General features: G+C 45.3%; 1 protein-coding gene across 5 annotated transcripts in view; it reads right to left on the minus strand.

The window, feature by feature from the left end:
• The window catches only part of LOC118782129 (neuron navigator 2-like), a 116,575-nt gene that overhangs the window by 26,453 nt on the left and 73,146 nt on the right, over nucleotides 1-16,976 (minus strand). For 3 of the 5 annotated variants that reach the window (XM_036535394.1, XM_036535391.1, XM_036535390.1), the window contains exons 12-19: nucleotides 11,065-11,194; nucleotides 6,755-7,058; nucleotides 5,716-6,403; nucleotides 4,320-4,778; nucleotides 3,712-3,777; nucleotides 2,288-2,332; nucleotides 438-598; nucleotides 65-244 (exon numbers count right to left, since the gene is read on the minus strand). In XM_036535394.1, coding sequence (XP_036391287.1) covers nucleotides 65-244; nucleotides 438-598; nucleotides 2,288-2,332; nucleotides 3,712-3,777; nucleotides 4,320-4,778; nucleotides 5,716-6,403; nucleotides 6,755-7,058; nucleotides 11,065-11,194 — 2,033 coding nt within the window. The remainder of the gene's footprint in view (nucleotides 1-64; nucleotides 245-437; nucleotides 599-2,287; nucleotides 2,333-3,711; nucleotides 3,778-4,319; nucleotides 4,779-5,715; nucleotides 6,404-6,754; nucleotides 7,059-11,064; nucleotides 11,195-16,976) is intronic. The other 2 variants (XM_036535392.1, XM_036535393.1) reach the window with 2 other exon arrangements.

Here is a 16,976-nt window from a genome sequence, read left to right on the forward strand (position 1 = left end):
TACTGTTATTGGTTATACTGGATATCCAGTGGTATAACTTTCGTGGAGTCCTGTTCTGACTTACCTTCCTCGAAGCCATCTCTGAAGGAGCCTGAGCGGCTCATGGTGCGTGTTTTCTCATCCAGTGACATGGAGGAATTGCGAAGGCGGGAGTCACTGTAGGGGTCGTAGGTGCCATCCTGATTGGACAGACTGTTGGTGCGCAGGCTTGCCAGGTTGATCTGTGCAGCTGTGGTGGGGCTGGCTGCAGGATTACACATCACATTATCACACAGGTCAGTATCTAGATAGAACATAAATTATCATCCACATCTTTATGATATATTATTCCATCAAACAACTAAAAGCCCTTGAGCCATCAGTTGAAAAAGCAAAAGAGTGATCCTGCTAACACACCACACTCTCACAAATGCTGAGAATGGTGGGGTGGGAAGTACCGAGCTGGCCAAAGTTGAAGCGGGTCCCAGAAGGTGAGGTGAGGCTGGAGCCAGGTGAGAAAGGTGAGTTGCTGGCTGAATCTTGCAGACCTCCTGCGGAATGTGAGCGCAGCCACTCCTTGGCCTCCTCATGACTGCGCAGCTGGGGCAAGGGCGTGTACCTGCAAAGTTGAATGGAACAGCTAGCCTTCAGATTTACTATCACAGTCAGTGGGCCTCTCTCATATGCGGGGTTCAGTGCGCTGGCAGGTTGTGTCTAGGCGATTTTCAACAAACAAGCTTCACTTTCTGGTGTCACAGCCAACACACCAGCAAATTGTGCAATGACATTGCAAGGATAGTATGTTTATGGCCAATGCTGAAAACCATGATTCCGATGTCAATCTTTTCTTTTTTAACATTGAATAAAAACCTATACTGCTATAATAGGTATGCTGCTCAATTCAAATAATATTTTGTGAGCTGGAGCCTGGGTACAGTTACAAGACTATGACAAGTGAAACTGAGCCAAGGGCAGCAGAGAAGTGCACATAATCCACTTGCACACCACCTCAGTCCCACCTCAGAGACACAGCATTAGATAGATGAGAGATCCAATCCAGTGCAGCTCTGGGAAACCATGTGTATGTCCTGTGTGGGTAGCTAGTGCACATACTGTGTCATCCAATTTGCCAATAACATAGATCCTCTCCATGTGTGCAGGCCTGTCTGGAGTGTTTGTGTTGAGTGGAATGATAAAGGGCTCAGCAGACCTTGAAGATATGAGGTGTCTGGTGTGCTGGCCTCTAGACCTCTGTGTTTACTCTTGCAGGTCTAAAACAGTCTGGTTTTAAGCCTCTCTCTCAGCACCATGATAGAATGGCCCCTCCCCTGAGAGCCCAATGCACCCAATGCAGCATGCTATGAATGCTTAGCAGTGTCTGTAGGGTCTCTACTTTTCTGTTTTTCAAATTGATACTTACAGTTTTTACTCTGTATTTTCTCTTACTGCATTTCTCCTGTCTGCAATTCATTTTTTTACAATTTTGTCTGTTTGTTATTGTTGATTTAAGCACATTTCCCCACTTATTAACAGTATAATGTGTATTTTTTAATTCTTCCACAGCGACACACTCAGTAATTAGACTAGCAATTACAATGAAATTACAAACAATGAACTAATGACTGCCTTCCTCTGGGTGATTTCTTGAGAAGGAGGAAAAGCCAAACTCTTCTTCACAGTGCTGAAGTTATCACACAATAAATATAAAAGTGAAAATGAAAGTGAAGCACATCTTTCTCAAACTTTGCCTTGAAATAAATTGCACCCTTGTGAAATCTGATTCCATTCTAAAATGCCCAATTCTGTCTGAAAATGGAAATTGCATTCCCACAAGTCAAGTCAACAGTAATGCTTGTGATCCTTGAAAATTAGGGGCCCTAAGCCTGCAGCTGCAGTGAGAGAGTGAGGCCCACCATTTCCAGCATTGTTTTATTCAAAATTAGTTTTGTAACTGGTGACACCATACAGATTCTGCCTTACAAAATTACAACACAGCTTCCTACAGCAAAAGGCCACAGACAAGCCGACATCAAAATAAAGCGATTCCATTGATTTCAAAGCAACTGCCTAGCAACCGTACACTTTGCGCGTGACTATAACTCTAGCTACATACACAGCACAGTGACCGGTGGCACAGCCGTCATGCTTCCACCTTTAGGTTCAACACAAACTGGTGAAAGCACAAAGTAAAAAAAGCACATTCAGAACAGAACATGTGTGCACAAGCAGAGAGAGAGAGTGAGTTGCCACCCAGAGGTAGAGAGCAAGGACAGAGCAGAGCTAGGGGGCAGCCAGAGGCCCTGTGTACCTGAGTCCCTTTTTGGGCAGAGTGTTTCGATCGAGACGTAGGTCACTGTGGAAGGGGGTCAGAAAGAGACACTTCAGAGGGAGAAAAGGGGAGAAAAAGGTGGAGAGGGACAATAAGGGGGGATGGAAGGAGATGAGGAACTAGAGCAATGGCACGAGGTAAAGGATGACTTAGGACGATGAAAGTAGGTGAGGGACATCTGGGGTCAAGGAATAGATTGAGGGGGGATGGAATGTTTTTCCTAACAATAGATTCCTGTGAAGCCTGTTTCAGATCAAGAAATAACACCGCATTTACTAACTGTGAATTATGGACTTGAGAGAATTTCTGTACCATTATTGTATGCAAGCCATATCTGGTTTAGTGGGAGAGTCAACAAAGAGCCATGGAATTGCAGTCAAGATTCTGTACCTACTTTCATTTGTCATTACTCCATTCAGTTCTTACTGGATATTTCAGATGGGGGGTAATTCACACATACAAGTTATTTCAGTCCAACAACTAACGTCTCGCATCCAAGTTGAAACATGAATTTACTTGGCAGGTCACTGCAGAGAGAAATCAGGCATATTTAGGTTGAAAAGGCCCCTTTTATGGTGGAAGATCACAACCCTTCAAGCACAGGGTTCAAGCAGAGTCTCAGGGGAGCCACCTGACCCTATCATAGGAGTTTCTAATAAGAAATGAAAACCTGATGACAGGATGACACGCAGCCAAGAGCAAGCCTTGCATGCCACGGAACATGGAGCAAGCTGTGGAGCCTTTACCACCAAGCTCAGTAAAGAAGTAAATGAGTGAAATATTCATCCCTTTGTAAAATCAGTTATCATGCGTGACCAACTGAATCTCATACACACACACACACACACACACACACACACACACACACACACACACATATAGAGAAAGGTCAAGGCAGCAGCAACAACAGGTGCTATCACCTACATGGAAGATACACCAATCAGATGCAGGGGGAGGGATTGACCTCACTGACTTCACTGTAGAGGGGAAAACAGCAGCAGCTGCTTTTTTTGAATGTATAGAAAGAATGCAACTACTGGAACAAGATCTCTTATCTGTGAGGACTAAACAACTTTGGTCCCAACAGCTATGGTAAATTGTGTCCATCTAGCATTAATGTCTGAAGCTCATTTCCACTGAAGTCATGCTATCATGCCATACTGCAGGTTTTATTACAACCTTCCTGCATCTGCAACTCAATACTGACTCGATCTTCAGGAAACACAGCTGCAATATCAATCCAGCCAGCAGGTGGCAGCATATAGATTGTGAGTGTGATGCACAGCACTATTAGGAGGACGCTTAGCTTGGCAGGTCGCTTTACACAACAAGACAGACAGAAGCTATGAATTTAGTCACAACAGTGCCAGGTGCAGCAAGCCCCACAACACAGACACGTTTACCTGTCCTGTTTCCGGGGTAAAGTGTTTCGGCTGAATTTGGGACTAGCAGAAGGGGAAGAGAGGGGACTGTGGGGTAGGGGTAGACACAACAGAGAGAGAATTAGTAAACGGAGGAGGGAGTAGGAGAGATCAGTTAACAAGATAGAAACCCTACTTTCAACACACAAATACCTTCATAGTCCCGAAGAAACAGAAATGCTCCCACCAACTTTAGACTCTGACTTTAGACCCCATATCAAATTATGTAGCAAACAACCTAAAATGTAAAATGTGGCACAAAACATATACTAGTAGTAATTTTCCGAAAATGCCTTTTCTTACATTACACTGATATTATTCCATTATATCATTACACAGGTGACACTACACTATTAAAGTGTGACTAATGTCTCAGTGGATGAATGGATCAATACAGACATTAATAACTATGATTGTATATAAAAATGCCATTTATCTCCTGCCTTTGCCACGAAGGAGTCCAAAGAGAACCAGTTTTGGAAGGACATATTAGTCAATAGAGCAACCTCTGATACAGCCACCTGAGCAACCTCGCCCAGTCTAGAATCGCCAGCAAAGCCGCCCCCATCCTCTTGGGTCCCTTCCCTCACCTCTCTGACATGCCTGTCTTGACACTGCTGGTCCTGACGAAGGCTGACAGTGTGTCATCCTTGCCGGGGCCAAGATGGCCCAGACCGCCACTGCTCATGGAGATGTCGATGGACTCGCAGCTGGTGTGCAGGCTGCTCACAGAGGGGTAGCCCTGGCCCTCCTTGCTGACGGCTGAGGAGCTGCTGAGCGTGGTGCCCCAGGTCAGGCTGTTGGAGGGGGCGGAGTAGGCCGAGCCGGGGCTGGAGGCCAGTGAGGAGTGGGCTGGCTCACCCACTCCGCCTGTCCGGCCCCCATACAGGGGGCTGCTCCCCCCACTGCTGGGTGCTGCACTGCCCGAGGGTGAGTCCAGCACCCCCTGCTGGCCCATGGTGGCATGGGGGTTGGAGATGACCGTCGAGTTCTTCATGTTCTCTGCTGTGGTGACAGGGGCCTGCTTGCCAGGTTTTCCCCCAAAGAGCCTGCATTCAGAGAGGAGTAGAGTCAAAGGGAATCAGATACTTACTTTCACCCCAGATACACCATTCAGAAATTGAAAATGCACTTGTCCTTTCAAGTTCACTGTGTTATTTTCACTGTGTTAGCACCTTATCTAGTTGGCACTCTGACAGCAGAGTGGAGGAAAAAAAACCTCAAATTTCATAAAGAAAGAAGAGCAAAAGAAACACTATGAAAACTGAATTCAGGCTTGGCACAATATTACACATCAGAATGAAACATGTTCCTTCATAATGCTCCTTTTCTTTAAAACACTGACATTTTTAATTCCATCAAATTGCCAAAATAAATCAGTTTGATGTTGATGAAAAAACCAAATCTTAGAAAAATAAGAGAAAGGACTACAAAGGCCCTGCTCATTAACAAAACCAGAAACACAAAGCAGCAAAGAGCTAACAGAGCAGCCCCATCAGTAAAACTAACACAAGAGGTTTTCAGTCACAGCTAATAAAAACAACGCCCCCTTAGTCTGCAAGGACATATTTCTTTGAAGTAATCAATCTGGGCTGTTTCAAATGACACAGACATGTGGGGGGGGGGGGGGGGGACCCAAGTGGCCAATGGTATGTGAAGTCTTTGTGTGTTCAACATCGAAAAGATTAATGTAATCAACTTCCAACAAGTCAAGCCCTGCTAGCTGTGACTGTCCTGCAACATTTCTGTAATGTCACAACAACTTTGAGAAAACATTACACACTAGCTTAATATAACATCTTGACCTTTATCTGTGATTCATTTTCAGGCAAAACTCTGCCAAGACTATGAGACAGATCTGCATATTGCCTGTGCAGGCTGGTGCCTTGGGGGGAGAAGGGTTTTATTGTTCTGTTATGACTGTTTCAGAGGAGGTGGCTCTGGATAGAACGGTTAGTGACTAAGGGCTGTAATCATGCAGTTTACCTGCGCAGGGTGGGAGAAGACACATCAGAATACTTTGTCCCCTGTTGCCTCCCACCCTGTGGTGCAATGGTGCCCCCGCTGGGAGCTGTGGGGCTGGCCTTGATGGAGCTGCAGGAGGCCACGCTTTCTGTGTCTGAGGACACGCCCTTCTCCCGGTCTGTCTGATTGGCTGGAGGGAGAGAAATTCCGCTGGCTGCCTTAGTAGGCTCGCGGACCTTGGGCATGGGGAGCCCGGCTGATTTGCTGCTGAGGTTGGAGTCGATGCTGCTGGTGGATGAGCGGTTGCCATTGCGGGCAGCAGCACCGGAGCGGCTGGGCCGGGGGAGGCTGCGGTACTGCAGGGTGGTGCGGGCGCTGACAGGCAGGTATCCATCGTCCTGAGGCTGCGAACCATCCACGCTGGCCTTGCGGCTTCCTGACCGCCCCCCTACAAGGCCCGCAGATTTGGGGATCTTGCCCAGGGTGGCTGAGCCACTGGTGATGGTGGCCCCGCTGGCTGTGATCATGGTCATGCTGCCCGGCTGCTTCTTGAAGCCAAAGGTGTTGGTAGGGGTGCGGGCCGTGTTCGATGAGGGCTTCTTGGCCTCGTCCCCGCTGCTCCGCCCCGCATCTGAAGGGGAACGCTGGATGGTGTTGGCCCTCGGTGAAAGACGACCCTTCTCTGACACCTTGGCATCATCAGTTTTCCCTGTTACAGCAACAAACCAAAAACCCATCAGCTGGAAGGCAAAAATCTAGTTCCCTAATATTAAAACAGTGTATTACATGGTGCTGATCAGTCCTAACATGTCTGAACTCAGTGCCCTTGATGCCTCACACTCACACATGCCTACATATCCAGATAGCTTTCTTGCAGACAGCTGTTTTATCTCCGGTAACCTGATCTCACACCTCAACAGTCAAGTCTCTCTGTCGTCTCTAAGTTCTCTCTGTTACGTTCCACAACACCTGACGCATTTATTACAGTTAAAACAACGACAACAATAGCCAGGAAGATGTGGCTTATTGTGGAAAAAAGGTGTCTCATTTCCACACGTACCGCTGCCTTGGGTCTTGAGCGTGCAGGAGCCTGTCGTCACTGTGGTCTTGGTGCGGGGCATGGTGATACCCACCTGGGCCGTCATACCCCTCCTCCAGGACCCCGTCTGGGAGATACCCGTAGTCTTGCGACCAGAGGTGCTCTTGTCTGACTCATCTGACACATCAGAGGGGTTGCGGCGCCACTTGGAGCCAGGTTCCATCTTTACCCCGCTGTCTGAACCCCCGTCAGATCTCTTGACCTCGTCACTGGACCAGGCCGTGTTGCGTTCCACAGCCGAGTGTTTCTCAGCGTCTGTTTGGGGCTAGGGATGTAGACAGGGAAGTGATCATGCTGGTTATTCATATTGCTTCAGTATGTTTCTACAGTGCACTCCACTTATAAGAAACACTGATATAAGAATCACATGTACTGATCAAAAACACTGGGACATTATACCTCTTCTATTGATGTTTAAAGACTTGTAAGAATCAAGCAGTTTGCTTGTAAGAATCAATTTGAGCTCACTCAGTGGCATGCACTGGTGCATAATTAATGAAAAAAAAGAGTACAATGTATGTCTTATGTTGCACTAACTACCAAAGCACATGTGAGAAGATTGTGTAGGTGAGCTAAATGCATAGATGCCTGTCAATATGGTAGAAATAAGAAAAATGCTGCCTTTGTGAGCCTTGCAACTGGTGAGAGAAATGCATCTGAAAAAATGGACATTCCGCAGACTACACTGTCTAGGATTCAGGCATCATGACATCAAATGCAAACAGACAAAGCATCACAGCAGAAATGATCCAAGACAACATCAGAATGGGCACTGTGTGCACTGTACTTTGCCTTTCCTACCCTACACTGTAAATGGTATGGATATCATGTATTGACATTGATATTATATATAGGTGATTCAGTACAAATTTCCTTTTTTTGAATGGAATTTCTTGTGTAAACGACATTGTTCTTTACGTAAAGAAGTTTTAGCCTTGTGAGTAGGGCTCACATTATAAAGATACTGATTGATATTGAAATAAAGATTACAGTTAGTGGTAGGTCTCATTCTTCTGGAATAACAATTCAAACTGAGCTTCAGGATGGCGTAATGTGGCTGCTAATGAACACTGCAACACCTGCACTTGATGGGTGGGGATGTGAGATGTTCATTCCTTTATGGTTACTTGAAGACTTAATGGTCTTTGGGAGCACCTTGCTTTCTCACACACATCATTCAGACTCACTTTGCTGATGGCAGTGCAGTTCCGGCAACCCTGAGTCAGAAAGGGCTGCTGAGAGGGAGATAGTGTCGTCACTGGGTGGGGTGGGGATGGGAGGCTCAACAACACCTTTCTCCTCCACTTCCTCTCCAAAGTGCAACAATAACCTCACCACTGAGCTTGCTCTGATACAAAACATTTCTGCTAAATGCTGATTTCAGGTTTGCCCAGTCTCCTTGTCTTGTTACTTGTCTCAGCTGAACAGCTGGCTTATGCTACCACCCATACCTCTACAGATTTCACCACAGTCTTCATGGCACACACATAAAGTGTACAATGCAAGGTGTTCACTACAAATTGTTTGAAAAATGCTCTGTTGGTCTGCTCAAATGCTCTTTCACCACCCCCTCTCACAGAACACCCATTCAGCATTCTCCTGCAGGAGACCCAGAAGGCGAGGGTAGCCGAGATGGCAGGAGATCAAAGTCCTATGCTGGTGGGTTTTAATGGACTCCATCCAAAGCACTCACTGCCTGCTGACCTCTGTTTCTCCATACCCGTTTTCAGACAATAAGAGCAAGAGTATTTGAGTTCAGGTAAAACATTAACATTAGGTCAAGTCTACTGCCCAGTCCACGTGTTTTCTTTGCAATCTGAGGTATGCAGTTGAATCATTACACAAAAGGGCACAAAGAGTGTGAAGTGTGCTAAGTGGAAAACTTGCACAAGCTCAGTCAGGGACATACAGTAGTGCAAAATCATGTAAAAAAGAAGTGAAAGATATTTCAATTTTTATTCATGCTTTATTTATCTTCTTTGTCGTTGACTGTCAGTGGAATAACAGAAAATGGGTAAAGCAGCAAACAGAGCCACTAAATAAATCATCAAATAGTGTCTTTGTTCAGCCCATTTGGAGCCAGAAAGCTTGTTACACAGCAGTTTTTGGGGGAAAGGCCTTAGTCAGATCAACCTGGAGATGATTAGATGGGCAAACTGTAAGAGTTAGATTGGGAATGTGGCCAAGACATCACAGAACACACATCAGGATAAATGCCACAGGATCTCTAATGTCCTAGTGAGTCAGGACCTCAGTTTAACTCAAAGAGGCGTTGAACCATACGTTTACCATAACCTGACAAAGCTTATGTTCCAAGCACATATTATAGCTTATTGCTACAAGAAGTCATAAAAAGCTTTGCAAAAAAGTTAAATGGGTCTCACTCTTTATCAGTCAACAAAACACAGTTATCGGATATTAAATATGTAACTGTAATTTCCTGTTAAGAAATACGAGAGAATAAAACAATTCTATAAAAGGCAACACAACTTCAGAGAAAGGGTGAAAAAAGGTTTTGTGAGAGAGATTCTTGGCTCTAAATGTAGATTCAGCCATTAGTGTGTGTTTAAGTCATGCTCTGGCACTGGAGGAAATCAGCATCCTAACCACCATGGCCTGCTGGCACTTCACAGCACATAAATGAAATGAACTAAAAGTGCAATCACATTTGCTTTCATACCCGCTTTCTAGCTGAATATGGAGTGGTCAGTCACTGCACCACCACACTACCACAGCTGCCAAGGCCAACATTTTCACTGTGAACACTAGTCTGCCTAATGAGACTACCTTCTCCAGGCCAGGGCGTTGTGCTGTTTTCTTTCTATTCACAAACATTGCCCTCTGGGTTCCTTTTGAATTTGAGAACTGATCCTCAGTGGAACAAACTAGGCACAGCCCTGGTTACTACAGTCATGCTCATGAATGCTGGGTGGGGCTGCGTCCCTAAGTGGGCTACTTAAGACAGATTGCTCCAGTAAATTTCAGTTGTGCAGAAAGGATTTTGCAAAACCAAGATAACTGCAAACACTACCAGTGCCCTGGGATATGAGCAAAAGACAACAGGAAGTAATGTGGTTAGCAGCAGTGGGCCCTTCCTTACTGTGAAACTGAGAGGTGTCACAGGTAACCATCTGAAGCCCAGGTACATTTGGTCACCATGTGCTGGCTCACTTGGATCCTTCTCTCATCTTGAAAAGAAGAGGGCCGTCTCCTAATCTGAACCCCACACTGCTGACGTCGCCATAAACACCACTCTGTGACTCATCCTTTCAAAGGCTTTTCCAAGCAATTAGGGAACCCACAGAAAGCCTAATCAGAGAATGGCTTTGATTAAACCAGTCAGAACTTCAAAACGAAACACATTATTTTCAGGTGTGGTTCAAAATGCTCCACATCAAAAAAAGGCTTTCTTCTTAATAATGAACAGGAATATCTTAAGCAGACATTTCTCAAAATTGTTTGTGATCCTATCTAAAGTGTTAAAAGATAGAAGGGTTCCATTTGTGTCATTCTTTGTGATTAAATTGCTGGCTTGTGCTTTTTGAATTGTTAATGAAGCCATCAGAATGTGTTTCTGCACTGAGGACAAACAACTAGGTTTCTTCAAAAGATGAACTGGATCACTGGTTGCTCTCTCCACGTATATACAGGAGTTGGTAACTGGCCTTTGGTAACTTTATCACATCCACTCATCACAGACTGCGCAACAGGCACAAACGTCAGATTTTTCTCTGTAGGTCCCTTGCTGAAATTGTGATATATTGATGGTTTGTCATTTGTGAATAGCATGCTGATCACTGTAACGGTAGTGCCAAAGTAACACCTTTGTATTCAACCTGTTACAGAGGCACGAAGCTGAGGTCTATACTGTCATTTCAAACAACTGAGAATCACAGGGGGTCAAACCATGAGAGCCTAGGCAACCCAGGTATCCTGACATTCCCCAGGCTGTACAATTACATGTGCAAACCTAACTACTCTCAATTCTTTTTCTTCACATCTTTTTTCCCAACTTCCAATGACAGTGGCTGTCGAGGTTCAAATTTCTACACTAGTTTAGTTTGTATTCAACTCTGCCCTGTAAATCTTCTACAACTGTGACTGAAAAGGTTCAAATGACTTCAAGCTCACCAACCTTTAGATTAGAAAAAAAAGCAGCAAATAGTGAGACAAGAATCCTCACAAGACTAATTTACAAATACTTGGCATACCCAGCAACTGGCAGTTAGCTCATCATAGCAGCACCCTCTGAGACTGCGGTGCAAACTCACCTGTCCGTCTATGGCCTTGCGGGAGGCAGCAGGTGTGTTGGCGTAGGAGCTGATGGAGGAGCTGGTGTTGATGTCATCGGTGTCAATGGTGTCACTGATCCCGCTGCTGACTGAGCTGCTGTCGTCCCAGCTGCAGGAGAGGGGAGACGGGGGGTTTACAACTGTGCCTCCTTTTGGCAGTACCCTCTCAGCTCTGTCCCTGAGAGAGAGCTTTACACGACCTGCATTCCCCTCATGCCTATGACATTAGGCATGTCTCCCGCCTTTCAGAACTCTCTAAATTTCCATGTGCTGTTTCTCTGTAGACCCCCTCTGCTTGGATAGCGTAGTTTCCCACACCAAAGTGTCTGCGTCAGACCATGGATTTGAGGCTGTGATTCAATTATATCCAAGGAGTTCACTTGAACGCAGAAAGATGAGCAGCCTATGCAGCCTCACTAATGAACGAACACAGAAACATGGCTTTCAATCATCTTCAGCTCAGCAGGCAGCCATTACACCAAGAGACACTTTCATCTTCTTCTCTGAGCCAGGAAAATCCCTTTGACTGCATGAGGTCCATAGCTGCACATGATGTGCAGGTGGCCAGACCTGGGGCTGAAAGTGAGTTTGTGAGAGAGAGTGGCCGAGTTAGAAGCTGTCTGTCTCTTTGTGTTCAAAACGAAAGGTTCAAGGACATGGGGAGGGACATGCATCGATCAAAAGGTCTGTCTCTGCTGGCTTGGAGTCTGTTACACCCTGCCCATGCCTTGTAACTGCAACCACGCCCCCCCCAAACCCTAAGAGTTTCACAGTTATTGTCAATGCCTACCATGTCTATTGACAAGTACCATTATCTTTACTTCAGGGGGAGAAACACATTTTAATGTAAGGGGTGTAATTCTGATGCTTCCATATTCACTGAAGGTGCCTCTCTGTAAAACTAGTCAAAAGTAAGAGCCTATAACTCTACTTCATGTTTCTGATGTTGACACATATAATTACTAGCACATGAAATGTGCTTGAACTAAACAGATAAACTGACAGACAGCATAACCAACAACCCATGAGAATGGATTGAGCTTTAAGACACAGCTCAGTTGGGCAATTTCTCACCAATGATGTGAAAGGAATGAAGTAAGGACTGCAGCGTCTGACGTTCATCATTCACAGGCAAAGCTGATGGGGTTTCAGAGAAACCCCCATTAACCAGGCCTTTGCTGTTATCTATAAAGGATTCACAGAGGAGGATGTGTCATAGGTTCAAAGCGCAATATTGACAAGCGTTCACTGCTGCTGTGTTTGAGAGGTGCATCAATAACTCCGACAGTGCTTTTGGGGAGAGGACAGATTCAAAAGCTTGTTTGGACTGTTAGTTGAGCTTGGAATTCACTAATTCAGCTAAATTAAGAAAGACCAGGCCCTGGTACCTCAGCACATAAATTACTTTGTGCACATTTTTGTAATAATCCCACTTTGTTTGGGGGGGTGTGTGAGTATCCCTGTAGTCGGTCAGGTGACTAAGAGTGCTCGGCTCCCACTGGACCCACAGAACAAAAAGGGCCTCAGCTGGTCCAGCAAATGAGCTGCCAGGAAGAGAGAGTGGGAGGACGGGGACAGGGTGTCCTGACAAAGCTGCCTACCAGCTTGGACCATCCCGTGTGACTGGCCTGGCTGCTCCGTGTCGTCCCCACCACTCCCAAAACCTCCTCGTTCCCCTGGCACAACAGCACTCCACAGATCCTGTCGGACAATTCATCTTTTCATTGCACCCAAGGTTGAGGGGCAGCGGAGAATGGAGGGGGCAGCGCGGGATGGAGGGGTGGCGTGGGGACCTTTCAGGGTTAGTTTTCCAGGAAGAGAGGGAAAAGAAGGTCTGCTCTTTCACAGGCTGATATCTCAAAGACTGCAGATTTCAGTTGTAAGTTCTCTGTTCTGACCACACAGACAGCACTTCAGTAGCTCAAGTGACAGGTCCACTGATGGCACCCCACAACCCTTCTGAGCATACCATTATAACATAGCAACCAAACCAAGGGTTAGTCAGTAAAGACCATGCTGAAAACTGTATTTATAGTCATTCTGCTCTGCAAAGTTATCAATATACCATATAAATGAATACCAACACACAGCTGCCTCTCCACACCTTAAAAAATGTAACAAGAGCAAGTCCATATGTATGTAACAGGTTTCAAAAATATCTACAGGCATGAGCTGCGCAGAACCCCTTTATAAAAATGGGTGAGAAAATGGGTGAGAATTCCTAACTGTGGGGTGCAACGGCTCCTGTTTCACTGCTGTCTATGTGCAGACAGAGCTTGAGTGACGGGCAGAAAACCCTTGAGTGTGAATAATCAACCCTAACAGCAGTAGGCATGCACCTGGGACCAGACTGTGACATCATAGTGGCCCAAGGCTGCACTCTCTCTGTCTGTTACGGAGGGGATCTCCCATACTAGATTAGTGTGCTCCAGTGTGACATGGAGAGGGGAAAGACACCTTCAACAAACATGACATCATGCTGTGCTGTCTCACCTTACAGTCTAGGCTGTGTGTGGATGCAGTGTAACACTACCAAAGGGCAATGTTTGTCAGTGACATCCTGGGTTCAGGACCTGTTTTTTGTTGTTTTTCTTTTCTTTGGGGGGTGGGGGGTTGGGGTGTTATCATTTGGTTGGTATAGACCCTGAGGCTAGCAAATTGAGGGAGCAGAGGGGATAACACAGCCTCCTCACCAAACCTTAAATGAGGGATTACTGACAAGCAGCAGAAGAGTAGAGGGATCAACCGTCTGTCTTTGAGGTAGGAAACTGGATGACTTTGTAAACCGGGTTCTTAAAAGGGCCCAAGAAAGGGATGGGTTAAAGCATGGCAGCATGTATTGTTGACTGCATTTGGTTTGTTTGGCAATCGATTAGTTCTGGGAGATTTATCATTTCTATTGTGACCAGTGCCGGTAGTTGTCAAGAAGCACTTCACAAGTAATAACAGCCTATATACACTAAAAAAGGAGGCTTTCTTATATTGTGAAAAAAGCAAAAATGAAGAACTCTAAATGAAGAAAATTAAAATTAGAATAGGACACCCTTTTTACATCTGTGAGCTTTCTGTTAACCCTGGCACTCATAACACAGAGCATGGTTTGGTGTGCCTGGTTGTTGAGCAGAAGCAGACATTCTTGCTACGAAAGGCAGAGATTAAGAGCATTTACCAGCCTTAGGTAAAGACCCGGGGCTCTTTTAGTGCTATCTACAAATGCTTACACAAAGTACGGCTTTGATGAACTGAAGATATCACTCAAAATAACACAAGTGGTTACAGCCAAAATAAGCACAAATGAAAACCATTTGAATACACAAAGCATCCCCTCAGCTCCAGCAAAAAAAAAGCATTCACAAACCATAAATATTTACGGAAAGGGCATTCACTAATCAGCAAGTTAGAATGATCTGACTTAACATAGTTACACTGATATTTCTCACCTTCAGCATACTGTAGTGCGACAGCAAGTTTTTGGTACAGGTTTAAATAAGTTAGAGCTGACAGAAGACAAATGTAAAGCCGATGGAGTTCCTCCAAGCAGACGTGTACATAGGCTCAGTGGGCAAAGTCTCAGAGAGAAAGGTAGATGAAAGATTCAGACCCCCTGCAACTGTGAGCTCAGAGCTTTGCCACAGCTCCCTAAATCCACAAAGACACAGAACTCCCTCTCTCTACCTCGATGTGGTGATAGGCCACAGTACCCCCTGGCCGGGGTGGGATCCCAGAGTTATGGAGTTTGCGCTGAATTTAAGAGTGCGAGCGAACAGCTTCATGGGCCTGGTCTCCGCCTCTCCACGCTGCTCCAGTGCAGTGCGCTGAGTCAGTGATCTCTCCCGCCGCTCAACCGGGCAGCACTGAATGAAGCCGCTGCAAGTGGGGGCAGGAGACCAATCGCCACAGAGCCAGTAACCTGATCCCAGTGCAGAATTAACCTGCGAACTGCTGAAGCGGGTGCTGGTCAGAGAGCTCTGTGTGCAAAAAGTCAGAGCTGGGGGTGGTGAGTTGGGGATGCCTTTGTGATTCCAGGGAGGGAGGGGGAGATCTGACAACAACCAGCCAGATTTTGCTCATTATCAGACAACAGGAGGCTCATTAGAGATTACAGGACTTAGCGTACTTTAATTTACGGCTCTTGGGAAGTAGCATAAACTTGTTTTGAATGGTTACTCCACACACAATCTATGTTTTAAAGACATGCATGAATTAAATTTACTCTGCTGGCATTAGTGACCGAACTGTGTTCTGCTGATTAATGTTTCAAAAATGAGGATGAATACACAGGTTGCATTATAGGACTGAATGTTCGCTGAGAGACCACTGAATCCTTCTTACTGCTCCACAGGAGAGTTCTACTGGGCACCCCAGATGATAGAGATACTGTGGGGGACTTCAGTGGAGACAAGTTTAAAAGAATTGCTTACACTAATTGTGACTGGTGGAATGGCTTCAGTGGTTGAGCTTAAGAGTATTTGCTAAGTCAACAGGGCGAGAGAGAAACGAACAAGCGGACTTGGTGAATCAATCCAATTTGTGCATTCCAGAAAAGCCCGTTTTCTCTTGCCTTCTTGTCTAAAGAGGATTTTTCAGGGTCAGAGCCTGAGGTCAAACTCTGTTGTTATTTAAAGGAAGAGAGCGGACTAACTGATGGGAATTACTCCAGAGACAAACCGCTGAGAGATAAAGCACTAGCCTTTCCAGCAGGGCGCTGCCCTGAGAAAACCCTTTTTTTTCCATTTCTCCCACAAGTATGGTTACGACCTGCAAGTTCCTCAATGCGTTCAAAATGTGAACAAGCAAGTTAATTTTCTCTTTGAATGCATTCAACAGTGGAACGTCACACCCTGATGGTGTCAATGTGGCTGAACTTTCTTTGCTACAGATGCCCTTTTCTCCACTCATTGAGCATGAACAGCCAGCACCTTTCTCACTAAGCTGCAATGTCTACAGCTCACATCTGTGCAGCTGGAGTCCTGATCTCTATTCAGTTAGATGAGCAGAAGATAGCGATCGCACTCTGCCCCCATCCTGTCTCCTCTTACACAGACACAAAAACAGACACACACAAACACACACACCACCACATACAAAAAAACACACACAGACACACAAACACACACACACGTGCATGTAGACACACATGTGTGCTCATACAAAAAACCCCTCTTTCCCAAATATTTGTGTCATGACACAGGGGCAGGGGGCCTGGGACATGGCATATAAAAAGCAGTTATAAAAAACGGATTAAGCTGCTTTCCTTCCCAAAACACTCATTATATCTTCCCCTAAAAGGAAGTGCTGTTTGGGGACTTCCTCTGCCTGAGAACATTGACAGCCACTTAACCAACATGCTAATATTGGATCCAATAACTGCTCCTCAAAAGTTTGCTGCAGGCACATGAATGAATTGAGGGAAGCAGGATACCGTGAGCTTAAGCAGGACCCCAGAGCAATGTTGTTTTGTTATCACCACGAAATTCCACAGATTACCTCATAGGTCAAGACAGGTGAAACCCTGGTAACCAAGCAACTACACAACTACCACCACCAATCCCCACTTGGATCCTACAATATCACTTAACATAATGTAGTCCGAGGACTGCTATGACACTGGCATTTTTCAGATAAACAACTTACTTTCATTGGAAATTGACTGGCACAGAATTTCATCACAATCAAGAGGGCAAACCAAAAAGTCATCTAAGCCAATGGAAAACAATAAGTGGTTAATATAAAATCAATTAAATTAATTAAATTAAAATTAAAATTAATTAAAATTAATCTGACATCTTATTGGTCAGAAGTCTGAAAAAATCGAAACCCTGTAGCTTCTGTGAAACCATCAGCCCTACAATCATAAGAGGGATTGAGATTTTAAAAAAGCTGTCTGTAGA

Source organism: Megalops cyprinoides, chromosome 8 (assembly GCF_013368585.1).
Source record: "Megalops cyprinoides isolate fMegCyp1 chromosome 8, fMegCyp1.pri, whole genome shotgun sequence".
In the NCBI taxonomy this organism is placed as follows: Eukaryota; Metazoa; Chordata; class Actinopteri; order Elopiformes; family Megalopidae; genus Megalops; species Megalops cyprinoides.